Source organism: Pagrus major, chromosome 9 (genome assembly GCF_040436345.1).
Source record: "Pagrus major chromosome 9, Pma_NU_1.0".
NCBI lineage: Eukaryota > Metazoa > Chordata > Actinopteri > Spariformes > Sparidae > Pagrus > Pagrus major.
Window position 1 is genome coordinate 33,343,319 of NC_133223.1, and position 19,930 is coordinate 33,363,248.

Here is a 19,930-nt window from a genome sequence, read left to right on the forward strand (position 1 = left end):
GTGTGAAATCTTCATATTTTAATGTAATTCTTTAAAAAACAAAACCAGAATTTGGTTAAAAAGACAGTTTGAATTATTTTTAGTTGCATTAATGCATCGATTGATAGAAATGATTTTTGATAGAGTAGATCTGGGGTTTCCCAGCCACCGGGCCATGGGCCGGTACCAGGCACCAGGCTGTGAAAAAAACCCAGTTTGAACCACAAGAACTGATTTAATCAACATTTAAGTGACGTGTCGTTTTATTTATTTTCAGCTTGTTTCTTAAATAATATCACGAGATAAATAATTTTAATTTAACATGAAAATGTTCTAAAAGCTGATTTTATTTAAGAGACGTTCAGTTTGTATTTAACTTCACTGAGAAAATAAAAGCTCGGCCACATTATTGTCACCACTGCTGATTTTAACGGAGAAACGACTAAAGCAAGCTGCTGACTTTGAATTTATTCATTCATTTTCATTTGTTTGTTTGTTGTTTTTGTTTATTTCTCTGAGCTTTGATTATTTCATTGTCTCATCATTATTATTATTATTATCATTATTATTATTATTATTATTATTATTATTATTATTATTATTATCATCTCATTGTTGCATATATTGGAGTGTTTTGATCTTCAGCCAACCAGAAGGTCATTAAAAGGATTCAATAATAATAATAATAATAATAATTATAATAATAATAATAATAATAATAAAGCAGGCTGTGATCTCCTGACCTGATCACTTCTTTGCATTTAGCTCCATCGACAGATCAGATGAAAGAAACATGATGTGAAGATGAATAAATAAGAGGAGTGACGGAGTTCTGCTGCTGGTGACGTGTTCAGTTGTTTCTGCTCAGATGTGACTTTAAATCATTAGATCCATTTTTCTCTCCGTCATTTCTTTGTGTGTTTGCGGGACGAGTGTGTGTCCTGACCTGAGCGCGCGCACACACAGACACACAGACACACACACACACACACACACACACACACTCCTGTATTTCTGTATTTTTGTTCTGCTGCCTGATGAAATGAGTGAACACAGAGACGAAGAGGCAATTTCATGCTCTGCAACGCTTTGAACAGCTGATAGCGGCGCGTAAATTCTCCTCCTTCTCCAAACACCTATGAATATGGATTCAGTTGTCCCCACTCACTTGAACCAATGAGCTGCGACCCCCTCCTCTCCTCTCCTCACACACACACACACACACACACACACACACACACACACACACACACACACCTCCATTTATTAATTGAATATTCGGTGTCAGCCGGCAGAACAAATGGGTCAGTGTGTTTCCTCACCAGCTGGTTTTTTTTCTCTTTTTCCAATAAAAAAGTGTTTATTTGGAAACATGGTTTAAATGTACAGAATATATACCTCCCCCCCTGCACCCCCACCTCCCCCCCACACCTCCGAGCTCTTCTTCTTCCGGTGAGAAGCTCACACACACACACACACACACACGCACACACACACGTCAGATAGTCTGGTGCTGGACAAAATAAAGGAAACAGCAGAGGACATGACGCTGTCTGGAGTCTTCACAGTGAAATGTGTGTGTGTGTGGATGAACAGTAAAATGTGTGTGTGTGTGGATGAACAGTAAAATGTGTGTGTGTGTGGATGAACTGTGTTAATCCTAAAGATATCATACAAACTGCACAGTAGGAGTATTAAAGAGGAACAGCACAGCGGAGACATCACAGGGAAATTATAAATAAAGAGTCAAACAGGAGATTACAGGAATATGGTCAGTCTGATTCCTTTGTGTGTTTTTCACACTGTGAAGTGAATTACTTTGTGTTTTTGTCGCTAAAATATGAATGATGAGGCCTGTGCGCACTCAAACATCGACTTTTCTCTCTTTTAAATATTTTATTATAGCCTATCACTTATATTTTGTTTATGGTCTCAGTTGGATTTTCAAGCCTTCTACTCATCGACAGGAGCGAGATTCTGGTGTGAACACGCAGAATCGTTTATTATTTCGTTGATTTTATGGCCAAAAATCCTCAAATTTAAATATTTTGCACCAAAAAAATCCTGAATTTTCATCTGTAGAAATGTAAATAGTTATTTGTTGAATATTCCTGTAATAATCCTGAGAGATCGTGTTCTCCCTCGTGTGTTTCGGGCTCAGTAAACGTGCGTAATGTTCAGTAGGATTATCACAGCTCAGCTCAGTTGGTCCAGAAAACAAACAGGAGTCTAACAGCGAGGCCGCGGGCTGTTCTCGCGGTGTTTGGGGGGTCAGAACCGGAGCTGACACACCGGCCGGTGGAGGAGGAAGAGGAGGAAGAGGAGGAAACAGCATGGATCTGAGTGTTGTTCTGTCTGTCTGTCCGGGTCCAGGCTCTGTTTCCGATAAAATCTTTGGTTTTGTTGCGGCGGCAGGTCAGTCAGGAGCGGCGCAGTCTGTTCTGCGGTGAGGAGGAGGAGGAGGAGATGAAGAAGAGGCTCCCTCCTCCTCGTCATTAAATTAGATCATATCTATTTACAATGTACACGGTGTGTGTGTGTGAGTGCGTGCGTGTGCGTGTGTCTCAGTCGCTGTCCTCCTTGTCCTCCTGGATGGTGGTGGTGGAATGGTTGTACAGTCCCTGCGCCATCAGCTGCAGCGCCAGCCCGTTCTTGAAGCCGCTGGCCTTTTTGATCTTGGCCCGCTTGTTCTGGAACCAGATCTTGATCTGGGACTCGTTCAGGTTGAGCTCCTGGGCCAGAGACTGGCGCCGCTGCTCCGTGATGTAGCGGTTCACCTGGAACTCCGTCTTCAGTCTCTGCAGCTGCTCGGCCGTGAAGGCCGTGCGCGGCCGCTTGTCCTCTTTGCCGCTTTTGGACTTTTTCAGTTTCCGTGTCCTTGGGCCTGCAGTAGGACGGAAGACAGAGAGCGGGAAAATGAATATTCAGCGCGCGGGGAGCGGCGGGAAGAAATGAAACCATAAACACACACACACAGATTTTATAAAGCGCAGCGGAGCCAACAACCGGAGCACAGGTTCAGCTGCTCCTGCGCCCGCGTGCACATTCACAAACAATACTACAACAACAGCTGATGATCATCAGGAGCAGCTGAAGACACACACACACACACACACACACACACACACACACACACACACACACACACACACACACACACACACACACTTTTAACACTTAATTAAAGTTCTAGTTGTTGTTTTCCTTCAACATAAACTAAAACATCCTGCTGACAACAACACTTAATAATAATAATAATAATAACAAACATTTAGAATAATAACTTGTAAATTTATAGTTAATTAAACTTTAGTAATTCCATATTTCACTGCTAACAAACAATACAATTATTTATAAACATGTATTAAGACGTTATTTATTTAAATCTGCAGCAGCTGTTTAATAAATATTGTGCAGTTCATCGATAAACATTATTTAGATGATCAGCTGATGTTTTTAACGTCTTAATAAAAGGTTTATATCGTTAACAGTGAAATAACTGTGAGGCTAAATAATGTTTAATGATATTTAACGTTGTAAATGTTTTAATGAAGGTTGTTATTATAAAGTGGTACCGTAATGACCCTACAAGAACACGTCTGTGTTTTTAAAGTCATCATCGCTGTTTATAAAATGTTTCTGTGATCAGATTCTGATCAGTGACGCACGGATCAATACACACACACACACACACACACACACACACACACACACACACACACACACACACACACACACACTTCATCTTCATCATTGTTCTGAACTCTTCCTCACACATTTGTTAATAAATGTAAATAATCCCGAAAGTAGAAAGTGAAAGTTAAAGATCCATAAATCAGCTGCGCTCCGCTCTGCTCTGCTGTGTGCGGTTCGGTTCAGACAGACACCAGATGTTTCACTTCATGTGTTGGTTTAAAAAATAAAACGTGTTTGTTATTTAACTCTGAGGGTTGTTTAGGCTCCTGCTTCACATTCATTCATTTGCAGAGCAACATTTGACTTTTTGATTCAAACTGCTGAAGAAAACGCGTCAAAATAAAATGTAACATCAGAATTATCAACAGTAATGAAATATAACAAGAGACGAGCAGTTCATAAAGATCCAACCAGGAGAAATCTTCATGTTTTTATGTGTTTTACGCACGAAGGATGTCAGTGAAAGTGTTACAGGCGGCTAATGAATTCAAAATGTCTCCTCATGGAGGAGCAGAGAGGAGGAGAGGAGGAGAGGAGGAGAGGAGTAAACGAAAGTAGGGTTAAAGGTGAATAATGACTCTCCTCTCCTCTCCTCTCCTCTCTCCTCTCCTCTCCTCTCCTCTCCTCTCCTCTCCTCTCCTCTCCTCTCCTCTCCTCTCCTCTCCTCCTCTCCTCTCCTCTCCTCCTCTCCTCTCCTCTCCTCTCCTCTCTCCTCCTCATGGAAATGTGACCACACACATTATTCTGCCTCCAACACTCATGTTTGTTTTTTTAAAATAGAAATTAAAATCTTCCTGCTGCTCGTGTTTTTCTGTCTGCAGCTCATAAAACATAAATAATATCTACAAATGTCTGTTTTTATTTCTGTTAAATATTCATTTTATTTTGTTTGTAAAAAAGGTTTTAAAGAACAGAAACGTTCATGTTGTTTTTATTCTGCACATTTCTACAAAAACAACACGAACAGACTGTTGTTGATAAAGAATAATAATAATAATAATAAAACATTTATTATTAATGTTTGTTGAGTCCGTGTTGGTCTGGTTGAAAAATTAATATAAATGTTAAAAGATAAAACTGAGCTTTGTTTTTAGTTTCCGTCGGTGACGGTAACGAGACAGCGTGAGATATTTATTATTTAATGATTCATTTAAACATTTAAAATTAATAAATACAAAATCAAAATAAAGTAAAATAAACTGATCTGACAACTAAAAATATTTACACGTTAAAAACTAAAGCTATTAGTCGATGTGTTTAAAAATATGATTGAGATGAAGTTTAATTTTTAAATCATGTTTTTGTGTTTGTATTATAGTAAAATGAACAACTGGTGAAATATTTAATAATAATATGTAAAAACATCATTTCTCGCTTTACTTTCTTTAAATAAATCTTAATTTGTTGAATTAAATTTGTTCCATGAAAAAAAAAATATTCTGACGTTTTTTATTTTTGTTTGTTCAGAAAAAAAAAAGAATTAAAATAAAAAGTGATTTTAAATGAAGTCTGTGTTGGAAACGAGCCGCGCGCTCACACCGTCGTCTTCATGAAACTTTTGCCTTACCAGATGAGGGCCTGTCCGAGTACCGGGTGCAGTACACCCAGGCCGGCCACAGCAGCGGCTGGCTCTCCGGTGTGGCCGCCCCGGAGCCGTTCAGCACCACCAGCGAGGACGAGTTGTTCTCCGCGGCCACGCCGCCTGTCCGCTCCTCGGCTTTGACGCCGCCGCCTCCGGTGGAGCCGGCGGCCGCCGCGGCTCCTCCTCCTCCGCCGCCGCCGCTGCTCTTTTTGGGACTCGCCAAAGAGGCGGAGGAGGCGGAGGACGAGGAGCTGTCGGTGCTGCAGTTGGAGTCCTGGCACGGCGTCCCGGGGAGGCTCGGCCTGCTGACCGCCGGGTGGACGCGCTCCCGGCCGGAGGTGTGCGCCCTCTCCCGCGGGCCCAGGCCGTGCTCCTTCTTACAGCCGAAGTCCGGCCGCAGGATGTTGTCGATGAAAAAGTTGGTGGTTCTGTGGGCCTGCTGGGCCACCTGCAGAGGCAGTATGGGCGGCGAGGGCAGGCTGGGGGACGGAGACACGCTCTCTCCCTCGCTGCTATCCGTGCTGTTCAGATCCCGCTGCTCCTCCATCGCTGCTGCTCTGAAGAACGAGTCTGTTCTCTCGATCCACTTCCACTCTGCGGGCCTGCGTTTGTATCCACAATATGAGCAGAGGAAGCACTAAAACATAGTTATTTTCTCTCCGGAGTGCTGCTGGACGCTGTAATTATTCGCACACTGTGGACATCCTGCCTGCGTAAAGGCGCTCCGGCGCGTCATGGTCGGTGAGTGACTCTGAGACTGGCTGTGGCTGCTGCTCTCTCACACACTCAGAGCTTTTCACCGCTGTATGACAGCCGGATCTTCACAAAGTCCTCACATCACGTTACCATGCGCGCGCGGGCACACACACACACACACACACACACACACACACACACACACACACACACACACACACACACACACACACACACACACGCCAACCGGAGGCGCATGAATAACATCCAAAGCGCAGCGGGCCAATCACCGGCCGGGACACTTTTGGACATGGGGTGACGATGTCCAATAATGTCGGGCGTCTCTGAGCCAAAAGGGGAGCTGTGGAGCAGCGAGCAGGCTTCACACAGAAACCAAACAAGAGATTATCACTGCTCCGAGACGGTGTATCTGTTACATCTTATACAGCTGAGAGAGACTCACACACACACACACACACACACACACACACACACACACACACACACACACACACACACACACACACACACACACACACACAGTCCTCTCGGCAGTTTGCTGGATGAATTCAGCGGCTCCTCTGCAGGTCGTTCACTCTGAGGTGGACCGTGTGCGTAAAACAACAACACTTACGCGCAGAATTGGCCAATTTTCCATCAGCTGAACCCCAAACATCTCACACAGTTCTGCTTTTATGTGTAACTCTGTGCGTATTTGACGATGGAGACACTATTCTTACATTTTATCCAAACTAAACTCTACACCTCCTACATCACATCTTCATGCACCCCCTCCTCCTCCTCCTCCTCCTCCTCCTCCTCTCCCTCCTCCTTTTGTCAGCCGGTATTCTCCTCCAGGCCGCGCGCTCTTATCTCTCGGTGAGGGAGAACACGAGGAGCTGCCGGCGGATAATTTATAGGTTTTAATTACTCCATATTCCGCCTGATCAGCCGGACGTTCATCACCTGGCTGCGGAGAGAAAAGCGGCTCAAAGCTTCTGTCAGCGTCAGCGCGCCGAACACTTCATCACGCTACGCACAGCGGAATAATAAACGCAGCAGAGGAGACAGACAGGCTGAGGCGCGTCTTCAAGGCAGAAAAGGCTGAAATACACAGAGAGGAACAACTTAATTGCTCCGATTCTTATTAAAGCTTTTGTTTTATTTAATGTGAGGCCTCTGACTCCAAGAACGGACAACACGTGGGGAGAAATTCAAGATCAAATCCAACAAAAATGAGCTTCAGTCTCACTGTAATATTCCTGCAAACACTTTAATTTATTTTACAGATGTTTTAGCAGGATTTTTATTTGTTTTTGTTTATTTAATACGCATTGTTTTCTTCCTGAAGACTCCCACAGCGGACTGCTGTATGAATCCTGCAGGGAATTATATTGTTTAGGCGTCCTGTGGCCTTTAGAAGCATCTAAATACTGCACATCTCTTGTTCTCCTTTAATAGTCCCAACAAATCCATTATTGTTTGTGGTGTTTTTCTTTTGTGCGACCAAACAGGTGAGAAATATAAATATAAAGAATTATAAAGAGGCAGAATCAAAATCAGCTTTATTGGCCAAGTTTGTGTTCACAAACAAGGAATGTGAGTCCGGACACAGAAACAGACAAAGTGAGGAAGAAAGACAACAAGACCTGTGAAGTGAAATGTGAAATGTGAAGAATACAGAAAGGTAAATGGTGCAGGACAGTACTGCAGAGTATACGCAGGATATTAAAACACCAATAAAAAGGCATAAACAAAACAGGAAAGAAGAAAGAACTGCTGGATAAATGTGCGTAAATGTGTTTTGGATGATTTACGCGCATTTTACGCACGTACACGTGTCCGTCTACAGAGAGCAGGATTCAATAATTATTATATTCCACAATTAATTTGTCGTAAATCGCTCTGCTGTTTGTCAACATACAGTAATAACAACAATCAGACAGATAATATGAAGTATAAGATCCAGATATCAGCAGAGTGTCAGACGGTCAGCAGGAAACCTCCCGCTGGTTTCATCTCTAATAACGTTTTCCTACGTAGAGTCACACACACACACACACACACACACACACACACACACACACACACACACACACACACACACACACACACACACACACACACACACACACACACTGATAAGAGGCTGTTTCTGGATGAACATTCGTTCATCTCAGCTCCTCTCATGAAGGACTCACAGCCCCGCTCCTGATTCTGATCTTCAGTCTCTCGTTCACACTGAGGAGACAAATACATGTGAGACTGCAGGAAGAGAAGAAGAAGCTGCACAACACAACAATACATTTAAACATCATATCAATAAAAATATCAATAATCACATGAAGACGAGCCTGTTCAGGTTTTTTTCGTTCTTGTTTGGTTTCATCTCAAACCTAGTAGATATTTATTTGTGAGGACAGATGCATTATGGGATTTGATTTTAAGCGAGAAAAAAATCAAAGAGAAATTCAGATTTTACACGTTTTAAATCCACATTTTTAAAACAATCATTTCATTATTTTAAAAACTGTAAATGTTTCAGCTGCGACTGAAAGAAACGAATTAAACGAGCTCTGGATAAATCAAGACGAATCTTTATATGATCAATGATGATGACAATAATAATAATAATAATAATAATAATAATAATAATAATAATAATAATAATAATAATAATAGTAACACTCAGTTGGTCGCAGCTTTTCCATCACAAGGAGAATTTTTAGATTTTTCAAAATGCCAAATTATCAAAGGCATCTAAAAACGAGCCGTTGTGTCCTGATGAGTGTGAAATGTAAAAGTTGAGCCTGTGCAGCTTCCTGCTGTTTGCACCACAGTGACTCAGTGAAACAGGCTGGAGAGTCTGAAGCCTCTGTGAGCAAACAGGAGAGAGACGCGCTGATAAAATGAGCAGACAACTTTATAAAGTCTGAAGATGAACAAACATCAGCTGTGAACTGTGGATCTAAAACTGACCTCTGATCAGTGTCTGTGGTGTAAACTGACAGTAGAAGCAGAGACAAACTGTCAAACAGCTGGTGAGATCTGCTCTTTCTGCTTCAGTCTGCTGCAGCATTAATGCAAAAACCACTGACAAGAAATGAAAATGTGAGCAGAAAAGTAAAAACTGATAAAAGCTGAATGTTTCAGGAATATTTCACAACGTTGATTCAGAAAGATAAAATTAGAAAAGTAGAAAGAAGAAGAAGAAAGAACGAGTTTAATTGTGTCTGCAGGAGGAAGTGTGACAGAGAGAAACCCTCTGTACATTTAAATCACTTTTATTATCAGTGTTTCCTCTCTCTCTCTCTCTCTGTGTGTGTGTGTGTCCAATGCTGCAGAGACAAACTGATACCGGAGCGACACCTAGTGGTCAAAGAGAGAAACACCTGTACTACTGCAGCAGAGTCAGTTTAAACATGTTGTGATGAGGCTGATGACAGAGCAGCATCACACAAACTGTTTTATCATCAGTACAGTGACTTTTATTTCACAGCTGGTGTCATTTATCAGCTTTCAATGAGACAGTATGTACAGTATCACTTTATAATAACCGTCATCATTAATAAACATTTAGTTGATTAAACTTTAATTAAGTTATTAAGTTATAAAGTTTTTAATTAAGTTATTAAGTTATAAAGTCTTTATGAGGTTACTGTAAAGGTTTACAAGGACTCTAAACTACTGATAAAAATAAATGTAAAAATAAATAAATCAACTTCATTATGGTTTGGAGCACAGATGAAGAACATGGCTGCAGGAGGTCTCCAGCTGCACTTTGAGGAATAAGAAACTACACCGGACTTCTCATCAGCATGAGGGTGAGTCCATAATGACTGAATTTTGTTTTAGAGTGAACTATTCCTTTAAGGGAAGAAATACAATTAAGTTTTGTTATTGAGGAGGCAATTGTAAGATTTGTGATCGCCAGTAAATATTATTGTTTTCTATTGTGATGTGGTTGTGAACTGGTTCTCCAGTGTAGTAATACCAGTACTGTGCCATATTTAATTCATTCACAATTCATTCAGCCGGTTAATAGGGGCATCCAACCATCATCCTGCCTAAAATCACCCACTGTGTATGTGACTGAGAGGTCATAACTGTCATGATCCTGTTTTTTGTTGTTCTCTTATTTCCTGTTTTATTGTGAAATTGTGCCCTCATGTGTTGCTTTTCAGTTCTTCCCTCCTTCAGTGTTTTTCCGTTCCTTTCCCTCACCTGTCCTCTCCCTGCCTCGCCTCACCTGGACCTCATCCCCTCATTAGTGTGTGTTGTTCCTGCTTTATTCCTCTGGTTTTTCCTGAGTTGTAGTTTGCTCCTCTCGGTTGATACTTTGTTTCAGCGTTTGTGCTGCTACTTTGTGTTTTGAGTGTTTTCTCTTCTTAGTTTTTGGGATTATATGATTTTTCTTTTTTTGGATTTCAGCGAGCCATCGTTAAATAAAGCTTGCTTTTTGTTCCCAATCCTGAATGCCTCACCTTTTTGCCAAACTGTAACAATCACTTTGGAAAGGGGGGATGCATGTTGCTATCAAGACAGACTGCATCCCCCATCATCCTGCCTCAAATCACCTCCTGTGTATGTTTGCCACTTTTCACTCTCTCTGCTACCAGGAGATATAGAAGAGGGATGGCAGGTTGTTCAGAGATGAGAGAGATGCATTTAGCTCAGAAGGGGAACTGCTTCCCCTCCTTATCTTGCTTTAAATAACCCACAGTGTTTGTGACCGACACAACCTCACCCACTTCTCTCTTACTGTACACTGTAAAGTACCTCAGCACAAGTTGATCTGGTGGACTTGATGATGAAGCAACAACATAAAATACTGACATAATAATTTCATTCATTCAACTTGATATTTTACATGACAGCACTCAACTTGTAAATGTACGTTATGCAAGGCCTCCCTGAATCTGCGGTCAGAGCTCTGACTTCCTCATTGTTCTAACGGGCTGCTCTGTGCGGGCATGTTGCGGCTGGCAACAACAACCTCATCTGATCAAACCAGTGGTTGTTCCTTCTGCTGCTTCAGTGCGTACCGTGAGAATATCGTGACGCAATCTGAGTGAATCATGTTTTCCCAGCATCCTGCTCTGTGTGGTATAAGAGGTCCTGCAGCAGGGAGCGGAGGTGACTCTGGACTGGATGGAGACATCAGCGGACAATCAACAAGCCTCCCAAAGCAACATGTCGTCCGGCAGGAGTGATCTCAACATCTTCCAGACTGGCGGTGAGTATCACAAGCTGCTTCTCTTTGGGACGGGTAGCAAGAACGATGCTGGTGATTATAAGAGTAATATTTCCACTACTGCTGCAACTAGTGTTGATTCTACTGTACAACTGATGAACTAATACAAACATCTGCACCTCATCACTGACCACTTCAATCCTCAGCTCATCTTCCTCTCACCCTGCTGCCTCTCATCCACCTCTGAACCCTTCAGAGAGGACAGTAGTTCACCTCTCAGTCACAGCCAGTTTGCTCTGGTGTCACTTTCTTGACTTTTCTGCCAACAAAAAGAAACCCATCTCCATTTCCTCCCAGCTACTCTCATCATGACTGACAGCTGACATTTTCGCTCGCAGCTTTGTAAATGTATAAAAGCGTTTGTATCAGCTGCAGGAACCGGTCTCCTGAAATGACTTTTCCTCAGGAGAGTGTGCTGCAGAAGACTGATCACATTCTGCTGCTTTAACTGTTTCAGATCTGAAGCCGGAGAAGCCCAGAAGACCGTGGTGTTGTTATGTTCTGGTTGCCTACCTCGTCCTGCTCACCATCCTCATTATAATTCTCATCTCTAAAGGTAAACATATTTATTTTACTGAAGAGAATCCAGATTATTTCTCACCATGTATTCTGTTGGAAGTGAGTTAAACACTTTTTCTGTCTGTCCCAGTCGTCACGTTGGAGTCGCAGACGCTGACATGTGATGACGTTTGTCTGGGTGGAGGACGGGAGGCTGATGAAGTCCTCCAAACTCTCCACAACAACAGTCAAACAACCAAGACCCTGGCGAACCACCTGTGGGTGCTGCAGAACCAGGTCCTCCTGATGTTTGTACTTAAGATTTTACTGAACATCTGTATGTTTTCATTCAACGGGACATTTTAAAGTTGACAGTTCGTTGAGAAACAAAACCAGAGACTAAACTTAACAGCTCGAACAGTTTCCTTCAATAATGACCTGAAAGTGGAGCATGAAGAGGATGTCAGTTGGAATTGAGAGACACGTGCAAGAAATAACGTTAGAAAATCTGACGCAAGCCGTGGTTTACAAGAGAGCTCATCTTTGTTGAAAGCTGGAAAAGTGAAGACAGATCTGATTTTGAAATCTCCTGCTCGAGTTGCCCCAGAGCTTCAAGAACCACAAGTCAGGTCAAGTCAGGTTTATTCACTTAGCAAATTTTATACAACAGGTGACTCAATATGCTACAGGCTGCTAGAAAAGGTTACGCCTCTTATACGATGTTGAAATACTGATAAGAGACTGACTGACGGTCACAGTAACTCTCAGCTGTTTCAATGTATTCTGGTCCTTTTCTTCATTACAAGCATAAAACAGCCACGACTGGTTTGCTGATGTCTCTGCAGCTGACCAGCCAGCTAACGTTATAGTACTACTGCTGAAATGTGCTTTGACGACACATGACTCCTGAAATGTAACTAAAGTCCTGCAGTGAAGTTCCTCCTGTGATATCAGAGCAGCCATGTTTTACAGCACCGCTCTAACATCACAGTCATGTTTCCGTTGGTTGCCATAACAACAGGTAAAGAGCCTGTGTGGAGAGGAGGGTCAGCTGGACCAAATGCTATCGGACCTGATCCTGCTCAACACCAGCACCCGCAACATCGAGGACAAACTGACAGACATCATCAGCAAAAAAGGTCTCGTTTTTTTCTTCTTCGTTAACGATGGATACACGTGTGTCACTGCGATTACCTTCCTGGCAAAAACCTGGACAGACTTTAAAGGGCAGAGTTCAACAATCGCAGCAATTGTTTTTTTGCATGTGTGTCCTCAGGAATTCCTGGACTTCCGGGTAAAGATGGACTGTTGGGACCCAAAGGTGGACTAGGAGAGAAAGGCACCAAAGGTGAGTCAACCTGAAGCACTCGAGATAAAGTCAGAAGACCAAACCAGCGGTTTCCTCGTGCACGACGAGCTACATTTCTGTGAAAATGTTACGATGTGAGTTAAACTGTCACCCTGCGGTGTGAAAACAACTGCAGAATAAAATGTTCTGAGTGTAAAAGTGAATTTCATCAGGACAGATGCAGCAGAGGTGCATGTGTGCAGCAGGAGGCATTAGCTTTCAGCTGCAGGTCCGCCGATGATGACCTGTCATCTCTTGTCAAACGGCCGCGTGATGAAAACCAGCTGATGGATGAGCTGCAGCCATTATTTCACAGAGCCTCGCAACTTAGTCAGAGCACTGACATTTCCTGAATGAGATCTCTATCAGAGCTGGACTTTTACTGAAGCCGACACATTACAGTCTGAGACAGATGTTTTCTGTAGGTCGACCCACACTGACCCTTGAGCTCACTGAGTTTCACTAATATAAGGCTTTGAATATAGGACTTTTACTGGTAGTGGAGTATTTTCACACATGGATCTGAAAACTTGGACTCAGAGATCAGTGGTCACATACCTGTATTCTTCTATCCAGGTGTTGCTGGCCCTCAAGGACCGAAGGGAGACGTGGGAATGAAAGGAGACCCAGGTGAGCAATGCAGGAGCGTCAGGTGCAGCTGATATTATTATATATTATATATACTATATATTTACATGTAAACTGCATCTATATTGTTCGACCAATCATCACCCTGGATGATGATCTGATCCAATAATCGGCATTGTTTTTTAATTATCTGACTGAGGGTAAAAATATGTGACCTTTTCTCTGATGCAGCATGTAATCCTCAAACTAGTAACTTCAGTTATAAAATAAATGTAGTGGAGTGGAAGAATAATGTAGCAGAAAATGGAAATACTTGTAAAGTATTTGAATATATTTACTTAAAGTTACGTTCCATCGCTGGTGTTCAGGTGAGAAATCCTGAAATACTGTGTGACTCACTTACTGACTCACTGAATTACCAAATACTGTTGTTATTCTTCAGTTCCTTGATGGAAAAAATGTAAATTACCATTATGATTCAGTAAATAATAAATAATAATAGTAAATAATTCAGTTTCTCTTCCTGCTTTAACTTCTGGTCATCTTCAGTAAATCTGCCGACACGCTGCTGTTTCACCTGATGAACGAGACGATCTGCACAGCTCGCATTTATGAAATATAGCAAAAAACGTGCCTGAATCACTGATTGTGTTTGTGTGACTGCAGGGGATTGTGGATCAGGCGCAAAGGGAGAGAAAGATCCTGAAACTCATTTTTAATTTCTTATATTAATGAGTTTCTTTACCGTTGAACAGACGTGGTTGGTCTCCTTCCATGAAGAGCTGCTGACACTGAAATAAACGCCACTTTTTTCTCATCTTACTGCTGTTTCAGAGATTAAATTCTGATTATCTGTGACAGAGAAGCATCCAGGCTTTAATGTGTGACCTCTGACTCGTGTCCCTGTGTTCTGACTGCAGGATACAAAGGGGGGATCCCCAGCCTACAGGGTAACTAAAAATCTTACATGCTCCCAACATAAATGCGTCCTCCTGTGTCAGATACTAAATGGATTTCTGTTGATTTGTTTACTACCAGGACCTCCTGGACCTCGTGGATATCCTGGTATTCCTGGTATTTCTGGGCCCCAAGGACTAAAAGGAGAACCTGGAGGTTATGGTCCACCGGGTCCACGGGGTCCACCAGGTCAGCTGCACACTGTTGCATCTATCAAGTGAACACATGTTTCTTTACTGTTGATACAATTCTGGTTTTGGGAGAACTGTCAAATATTTTGGGGAAATTTTGTTTAAAAATTAGATGAAATAGAAAATCTGCATTCAGCACAAATAACAACAAAATATCAAATATGACTGCGGACTCACTGTTCGACCAATACATCCTAAAAAACTCAACACATCCTCAAAACCTAAACGACTGAAGAGATCGATTGCGAGACGCCCGAAACAACCCGACCGCTGCAGCGTACCAGCGGCAGGCGTACCGGACCTTCATCATCACACTTTGGTTAGGTTCTGAGAAACAGTGTGGTTTTGCTTAGAATAAGTACACAACATGACAACATGAGGTTGTATTTTTTGTTTTTAAATGTGCAGAAATTTCTGACAAAAAAAACACAACACAACTTTCAAAGGCCTTCAATAACAACTTGTTCTGTAAATAGTTCTGTTACTTTTATGATCAAAAACATTGATCTAATTCTGTCCTGTAAAGGTTTTGTGACCATTAAGAAACATGGAAACTTCTGATCAATCAAGATCAATTTCAGAACTTCCGGTTGGTCCTGCCCTGGTACAGATATAGGTACAGGTACAGGTACAGGTACAGATACAGGTACAGATACAGATACGGGTACAGATACAGGTACAGATACGGGTACAGGTACAGATACAGGTACAGGTACAGATACAGATACAGGTACAGATACAGGTACAGATACGGGTACAGGTACAGATACAGGTACAGATACAGATACAGGTACAGATACAGATAAAGATACAGATACAGGTACAGATACGGGTACAGGTACAGGTACAGGTACAGATACAGATACGGGTACAGATACAGGTACAGGTACAGATACAGATACAGGTACAGATACAGATAAAGATACAGATACAGGTACAGATACGGGTACAGGTACAGGTACAGATACAGATACAGGTACAGATACAGGTACAGATACAGATACGGGTACAGGTACAGATACGGGTACAGATACAGGTACAGATACGGGTACAGGTACAGATACAGGTACAGGTACAGATACAGATACAGGTACAGATACAGGTACAGATACGGGTACAGGTACAGATACAGGTACAGATACAGATACAGGTACAGATACAGATAAAGATACAGATACAGGTACAGATACGGGTACAGGTACAGGTACAGGTACAGATACAGATACGGGTACAGATACAGGTACAGGTACAGATACAGATACAGGTACAGATACAGATAAAGATACAGATACAGGTACAGATACGGGTACAGGTACAGGTACAGATACAGATACAGGTACAGATACAGGTACAGATACAGATACGGGTACAGGTACAGATACAGGTACAGATACAGGTACAGATACGGGTACAGATACAGGTACAGGTACAGATACGGGTACAGGTACAGATACAGGTACAGATACAGGTACAGATACAGGTACAGATACAGATACAGGTACAGGTACAGATACAGGTACAGATACAGGTACAGATATGGGTACAGATACAGGTACAGATATGGGTACAGATACAGGTACAGGTACAGGTACAGATACAGGTACAGATACAGGTACAGATACGGGTACAGGTACAGATATAGATACAGATACAGGTACAGATACAGATACAGGTACAGATACAGGTACAGATACAGATACGGGTACAGGTACAGATACAGGTACAGATACAGGTACAGATACGGGTACAGATACAGGTACAGATACAGGTACAGATACAGATACAGGTACAGGTACAGGTACAGATACAGGTACAGATACGGGTACAGATACAGGTACAGATACAGGTACAGATACAGATACAGGTACAGGTACAGGTACAGATACAGGTACAGATACAGGTACAGATACGGGTACAGGTACAGATACAGGTACAGGTACAGATACAGATACAGGTACAGGTACAGGTACAGATACAGGTACAGATACAGGTACAGATACGGGTACAGGTACAGATATAGATACAGATACAGGTACAGATACAGGTACAGATACAGATACAGGTACAGATACGGGTACAGATACAGGTACAGATACAGATACATATACAGGTACAGATACAGACACAGATACAGGTACAGGTACAGATACATATACAGACACAGATACAGATACAGATATCTCTGTACCCTCCATTGCCGGTTACTTAGTTAGAATGACTCGCAGTTGATTTTTGGTTTCAGCTGGACATGAACAACAGTCTCCTGAGTGAAAGTCCTTTGTTTGTTTGACCTATCCGCCCACCTTTAACTTTATCGCTCTTTACATACTTCACCTGACTTCCTCTTAGCTGCTAGAATAATTACTACAGTCGCTGGAGATCACCACCGAACAATAAATGTTAATATGAGTAATAATAAGCCACCTTTATGGTGGTTTTTCTGATGGAATAAACTTAACATTAACTAGAAAATCTTGTTTATTTTAGTCAGTGAGGCCAACTGTCATAATTCACTTATGTCTTTCATCAGATCTCATTTTGTTGTCTTGTCACCAGGTTCAGCTGGACCACCTGGTGCCAAAGGAGATCAAGGTGAGTCTGTGTTCAAATCACAGGAAACTTGATTCAGAATCATGTTTCTTCCACATGTGATGAACCGTTCAAAGCACAAGTTACAGAAAACATCAACAGCTGAAAGTAAAATGTAAAATGTGTATTTAAGGCAGAAAAAGTCCCAACATTTGGTCCCTGTTGTCTTTTTATTTGAGCTAAATGTCAGAGTCTCTCTGGATCTGGACTGACTGCAGTAGATTCAGATCACCTGTTGTTCAGGTGAGGAGACTGACTCCTCATTAATTATTCAGAGCAGCTTGGGTTGTTCTCCTCACAGCCAATAAGAGTGTGTCAACACCCTCTCATGAAGGCTTAAGAGAGGTGGAGTTTTTCTCTGATTGAGGGAAGTCTTGAACGTTCTGCAGCCGACTTGAGTGACTATTAAAAAATCATCATCGACAGGGTTACCTCCATCATGGCCATTTGTAGTGGTGGCACTGGCAGGAAGAAGACTGAGAACCGATCCAATCCGCACAAAGATGGGAATCCCAAATTTCACAATTGCCTCTTAACAATCGGTCAGAGTGCCAAGCAATACAACAGCTAAGCACCGAGGCTAACACCTCAATTTTTGTGACAAACAAGTGTGTTGGATTTTTTGGCAACTTATCGATGAATCATCTGGGTGTTTCAGTAGTGAATGAAACTCAACAGCTGTCCAGTAGATCAATTTTAGTCAATTCTTTAGTCCAAAACTCAATATTCCACGATTAGATGGTGATGAGTGGCAAGAAATTAGATTGCGGATGCTTTTTATGCTTTTTCTTCAAAAAAACTCCACTATCTGAAAGCAAACACCATTAAACTCCGACTCAGAGTTACCCAAGATGACTGCCGACCCCTAACCTATTGATTGACACTTCATTTGACCAGTTAGCAGCTTCTCTGCAACAGCCAACATGTGATTTCATAGACAGGAGACCAACTCCTTGTTCCCTCCCCTCTCTCCTGAGCCACTTACACACCAGCTTCTTGATGATTGACGCATCATGTAGCCAATGAGATTTAAAATCCATGAATATATCATTTAAAAGGTTATAAATTCTGCAAATTTATATGATTTTATGCAATTTTCTCTTTGTATAAGCTGTTTTTCCACCTTACTGTATGTAAACTGTCAGTGTGGTTTGATGTATTTGACATTTGACTGTTATTCCCTCGCAGGTTTTCCAGGAGAACCAGGTCCAAAAGGAGAAAGTTGGGTCCCACAGTCTTGAGTCTACACGGGACTGAGATCAGCATCACAGAAAGGTGTCTCCTCACCTGCACAACAGGTGATCTGAGTCTACTGCAGTCAGTCCGGACGGATTCTGACATCCAGCTGAAATAAAAAGATATCAAGTACCAAATAATGTGACTGGAGCAGATCATCATCCTGCGTGAAGCTGTCGAAGGAAAATAATGTTTGCGAATGTGCTCGACAGTGAACTGAAAACAAGCTGACGTTTCCTCACTAATTGTCTTTTAGATGGTTTAAAATATGGAAATGTACATTTTTGTCACATATTCTGGATCCACTCTGACACCAGCTGTGAAATAAAAGTCACTGTACTGATGATAAAACAGTTTGTGTGATGCTGCTCTGTCATCAGCCTCATCACAACATGTTTAAACTGACTCTGCTGCAGTAGTACAGGTGTTTCTCTCTTTGACCACTAGATGTCGCTCTGGTATCAGTTTGTCTCTGCAGCATTAGACACACACACACACACACACACACACACACACACACACACACACACACACACACACACACACAGAGGAAACACTGATAATAAAAGTGATTTAAATGTACAGAGGGTTTCTCTCTGTCACACTTCCTCCTGCAGACACAATTAAACTCTTTCTTTCTTCTTCTTCTTTCTACTTTTCTAATTTTATCTTTCTGAATCAACGTTGTGAAATATTCCTGAAACATTCAGCTTTTATCAGCTTTTACTTTTCTGCTCACATTTTCATTTCTTGTCAGTGGTTTTTGCGTTAATGCTGCAGCAGACTGAAGCAGAAAGAGCAGATCTCACCAGCTGTTTGACAGTTTGTCTCTGCTTCTACTGTCAGTTTACACCACAGACACTGATCAGAGGTCAGTTTTAGATCCACAGTTCACAGCTGATGTTTGTTCATCTTCAGACTTTATAAAGTTGTCTGCTCATTTTATCAGCGCGTCTCTCTGCTGTTTGCTCACAGAGGCTTCAGACTCTCCAGCCTGTTTCACTGAGTCACTGTGGTGCAAACAGCAGGAAGCTGCACAGGCTCAACTTTTACATTTCACACTCATCAGGACACAACGGCTCGTTTTTAGATGCCTTTGATAATTTGGCATTTTGAAAAATCTAAAAATTCTCCTTGTGATGGAAAAGCTGCGACCAACTGAGTGTCACTATTATTATAATTATTATTATTATTATTATTATTATCATCATCATCATTGATCATATAAAGATTCGTCTTGATTTATCCAGAGCTCGTTTAATTCGTTTCTTTCAGTCGCAGCTGAAACATTTACAGTTTTTAAAATAATGAAATGA

The 19,930-nt window shown here is 41.8% G+C and overlaps 2 protein-coding genes across 3 annotated transcripts; one reads left to right on the forward strand and one right to left on the reverse strand.

Annotated features, from left to right (window-relative positions):
* Positions 1–2,543: 2,543 nt before the first annotated feature.
* Positions 2,544–5,804, reverse strand: LOC141002824 (homeobox protein engrailed-1a-like). Its single transcript, XM_073474225.1, has 2 exons — positions 5,243–5,804; positions 2,544–2,863 (listed from the first exon to the last, which is right to left on the reverse strand). Exons 1-2 carry the CDS (start codon positions 5,802–5,804, stop codon positions 2,544–2,546), a joined length of 882 nt encoding a protein of 293 aa, XP_073330326.1.
* Positions 5,805–10,245: 4,441 nt separating this feature from the next.
* Positions 10,246–18,965, forward strand: LOC141002699 (uncharacterized). Of its 2 annotated transcripts, XM_073474082.1 has the most exons (11): positions 10,246–10,537; positions 11,044–11,189; positions 11,665–11,763; positions 11,857–12,002; positions 12,727–12,844; positions 12,982–13,053; positions 13,630–13,683; positions 14,562–14,591; positions 14,680–14,787; positions 17,346–17,381; positions 18,567–18,965. In XM_073474082.1, the coding sequence occupies exons 2-11, from the start codon at positions 11,105–11,107 to the stop codon at positions 18,617–18,619; spliced, it is 801 nt and encodes a 266-aa protein (XP_073330183.1). In that variant the 5' UTR covers positions 10,246–10,537; positions 11,044–11,104; the 3' UTR covers positions 18,620–18,965. The 2 variants fall into 2 exon arrangements, with proteins under 2 accessions (XP_073330183.1, XP_073330182.1); XM_073474081.1 differs by having other exon boundaries at positions 10,246–11,189.
* Positions 18,966–19,930: the final 965 nt, after the last annotated feature.

Bases quoted from the DNA above. Each gene is read 5' to 3' on its own strand.
- LOC141002824 (XM_073474225.1), bottom strand. From the start codon at position 5,804: ATGGAGGAGCAGCGGGATCTGAACAGCACGGATAGCAGCGAGGGAGAG. The intron at 2,864-5,242 runs GTAAGGCAAAAG...GTCCTACTGCAG, and splicing joins CTCGGACAGGCCCTCATCTG to GCCCAAGGACACGGAAACTG.
- LOC141002699 (XM_073474081.1), top strand. From the start codon at position 11,105: ATGGAGACATCAGCGGACAATCAACAAGCCTCCCAAAGCAACATGTCG. The intron at 14,592-14,679 runs GTAACTAAAAAT...GTTTACTACCAG, and splicing joins GGGGATCCCCAGCCTACAGG to GACCTCCTGGACCTCGTGGA. The intron at 14,788-17,345 runs GTCAGCTGCACA...TCTTGTCACCAG, and splicing joins GGGTCCACGGGGTCCACCAG to GTTCAGCTGGACCACCTGGT.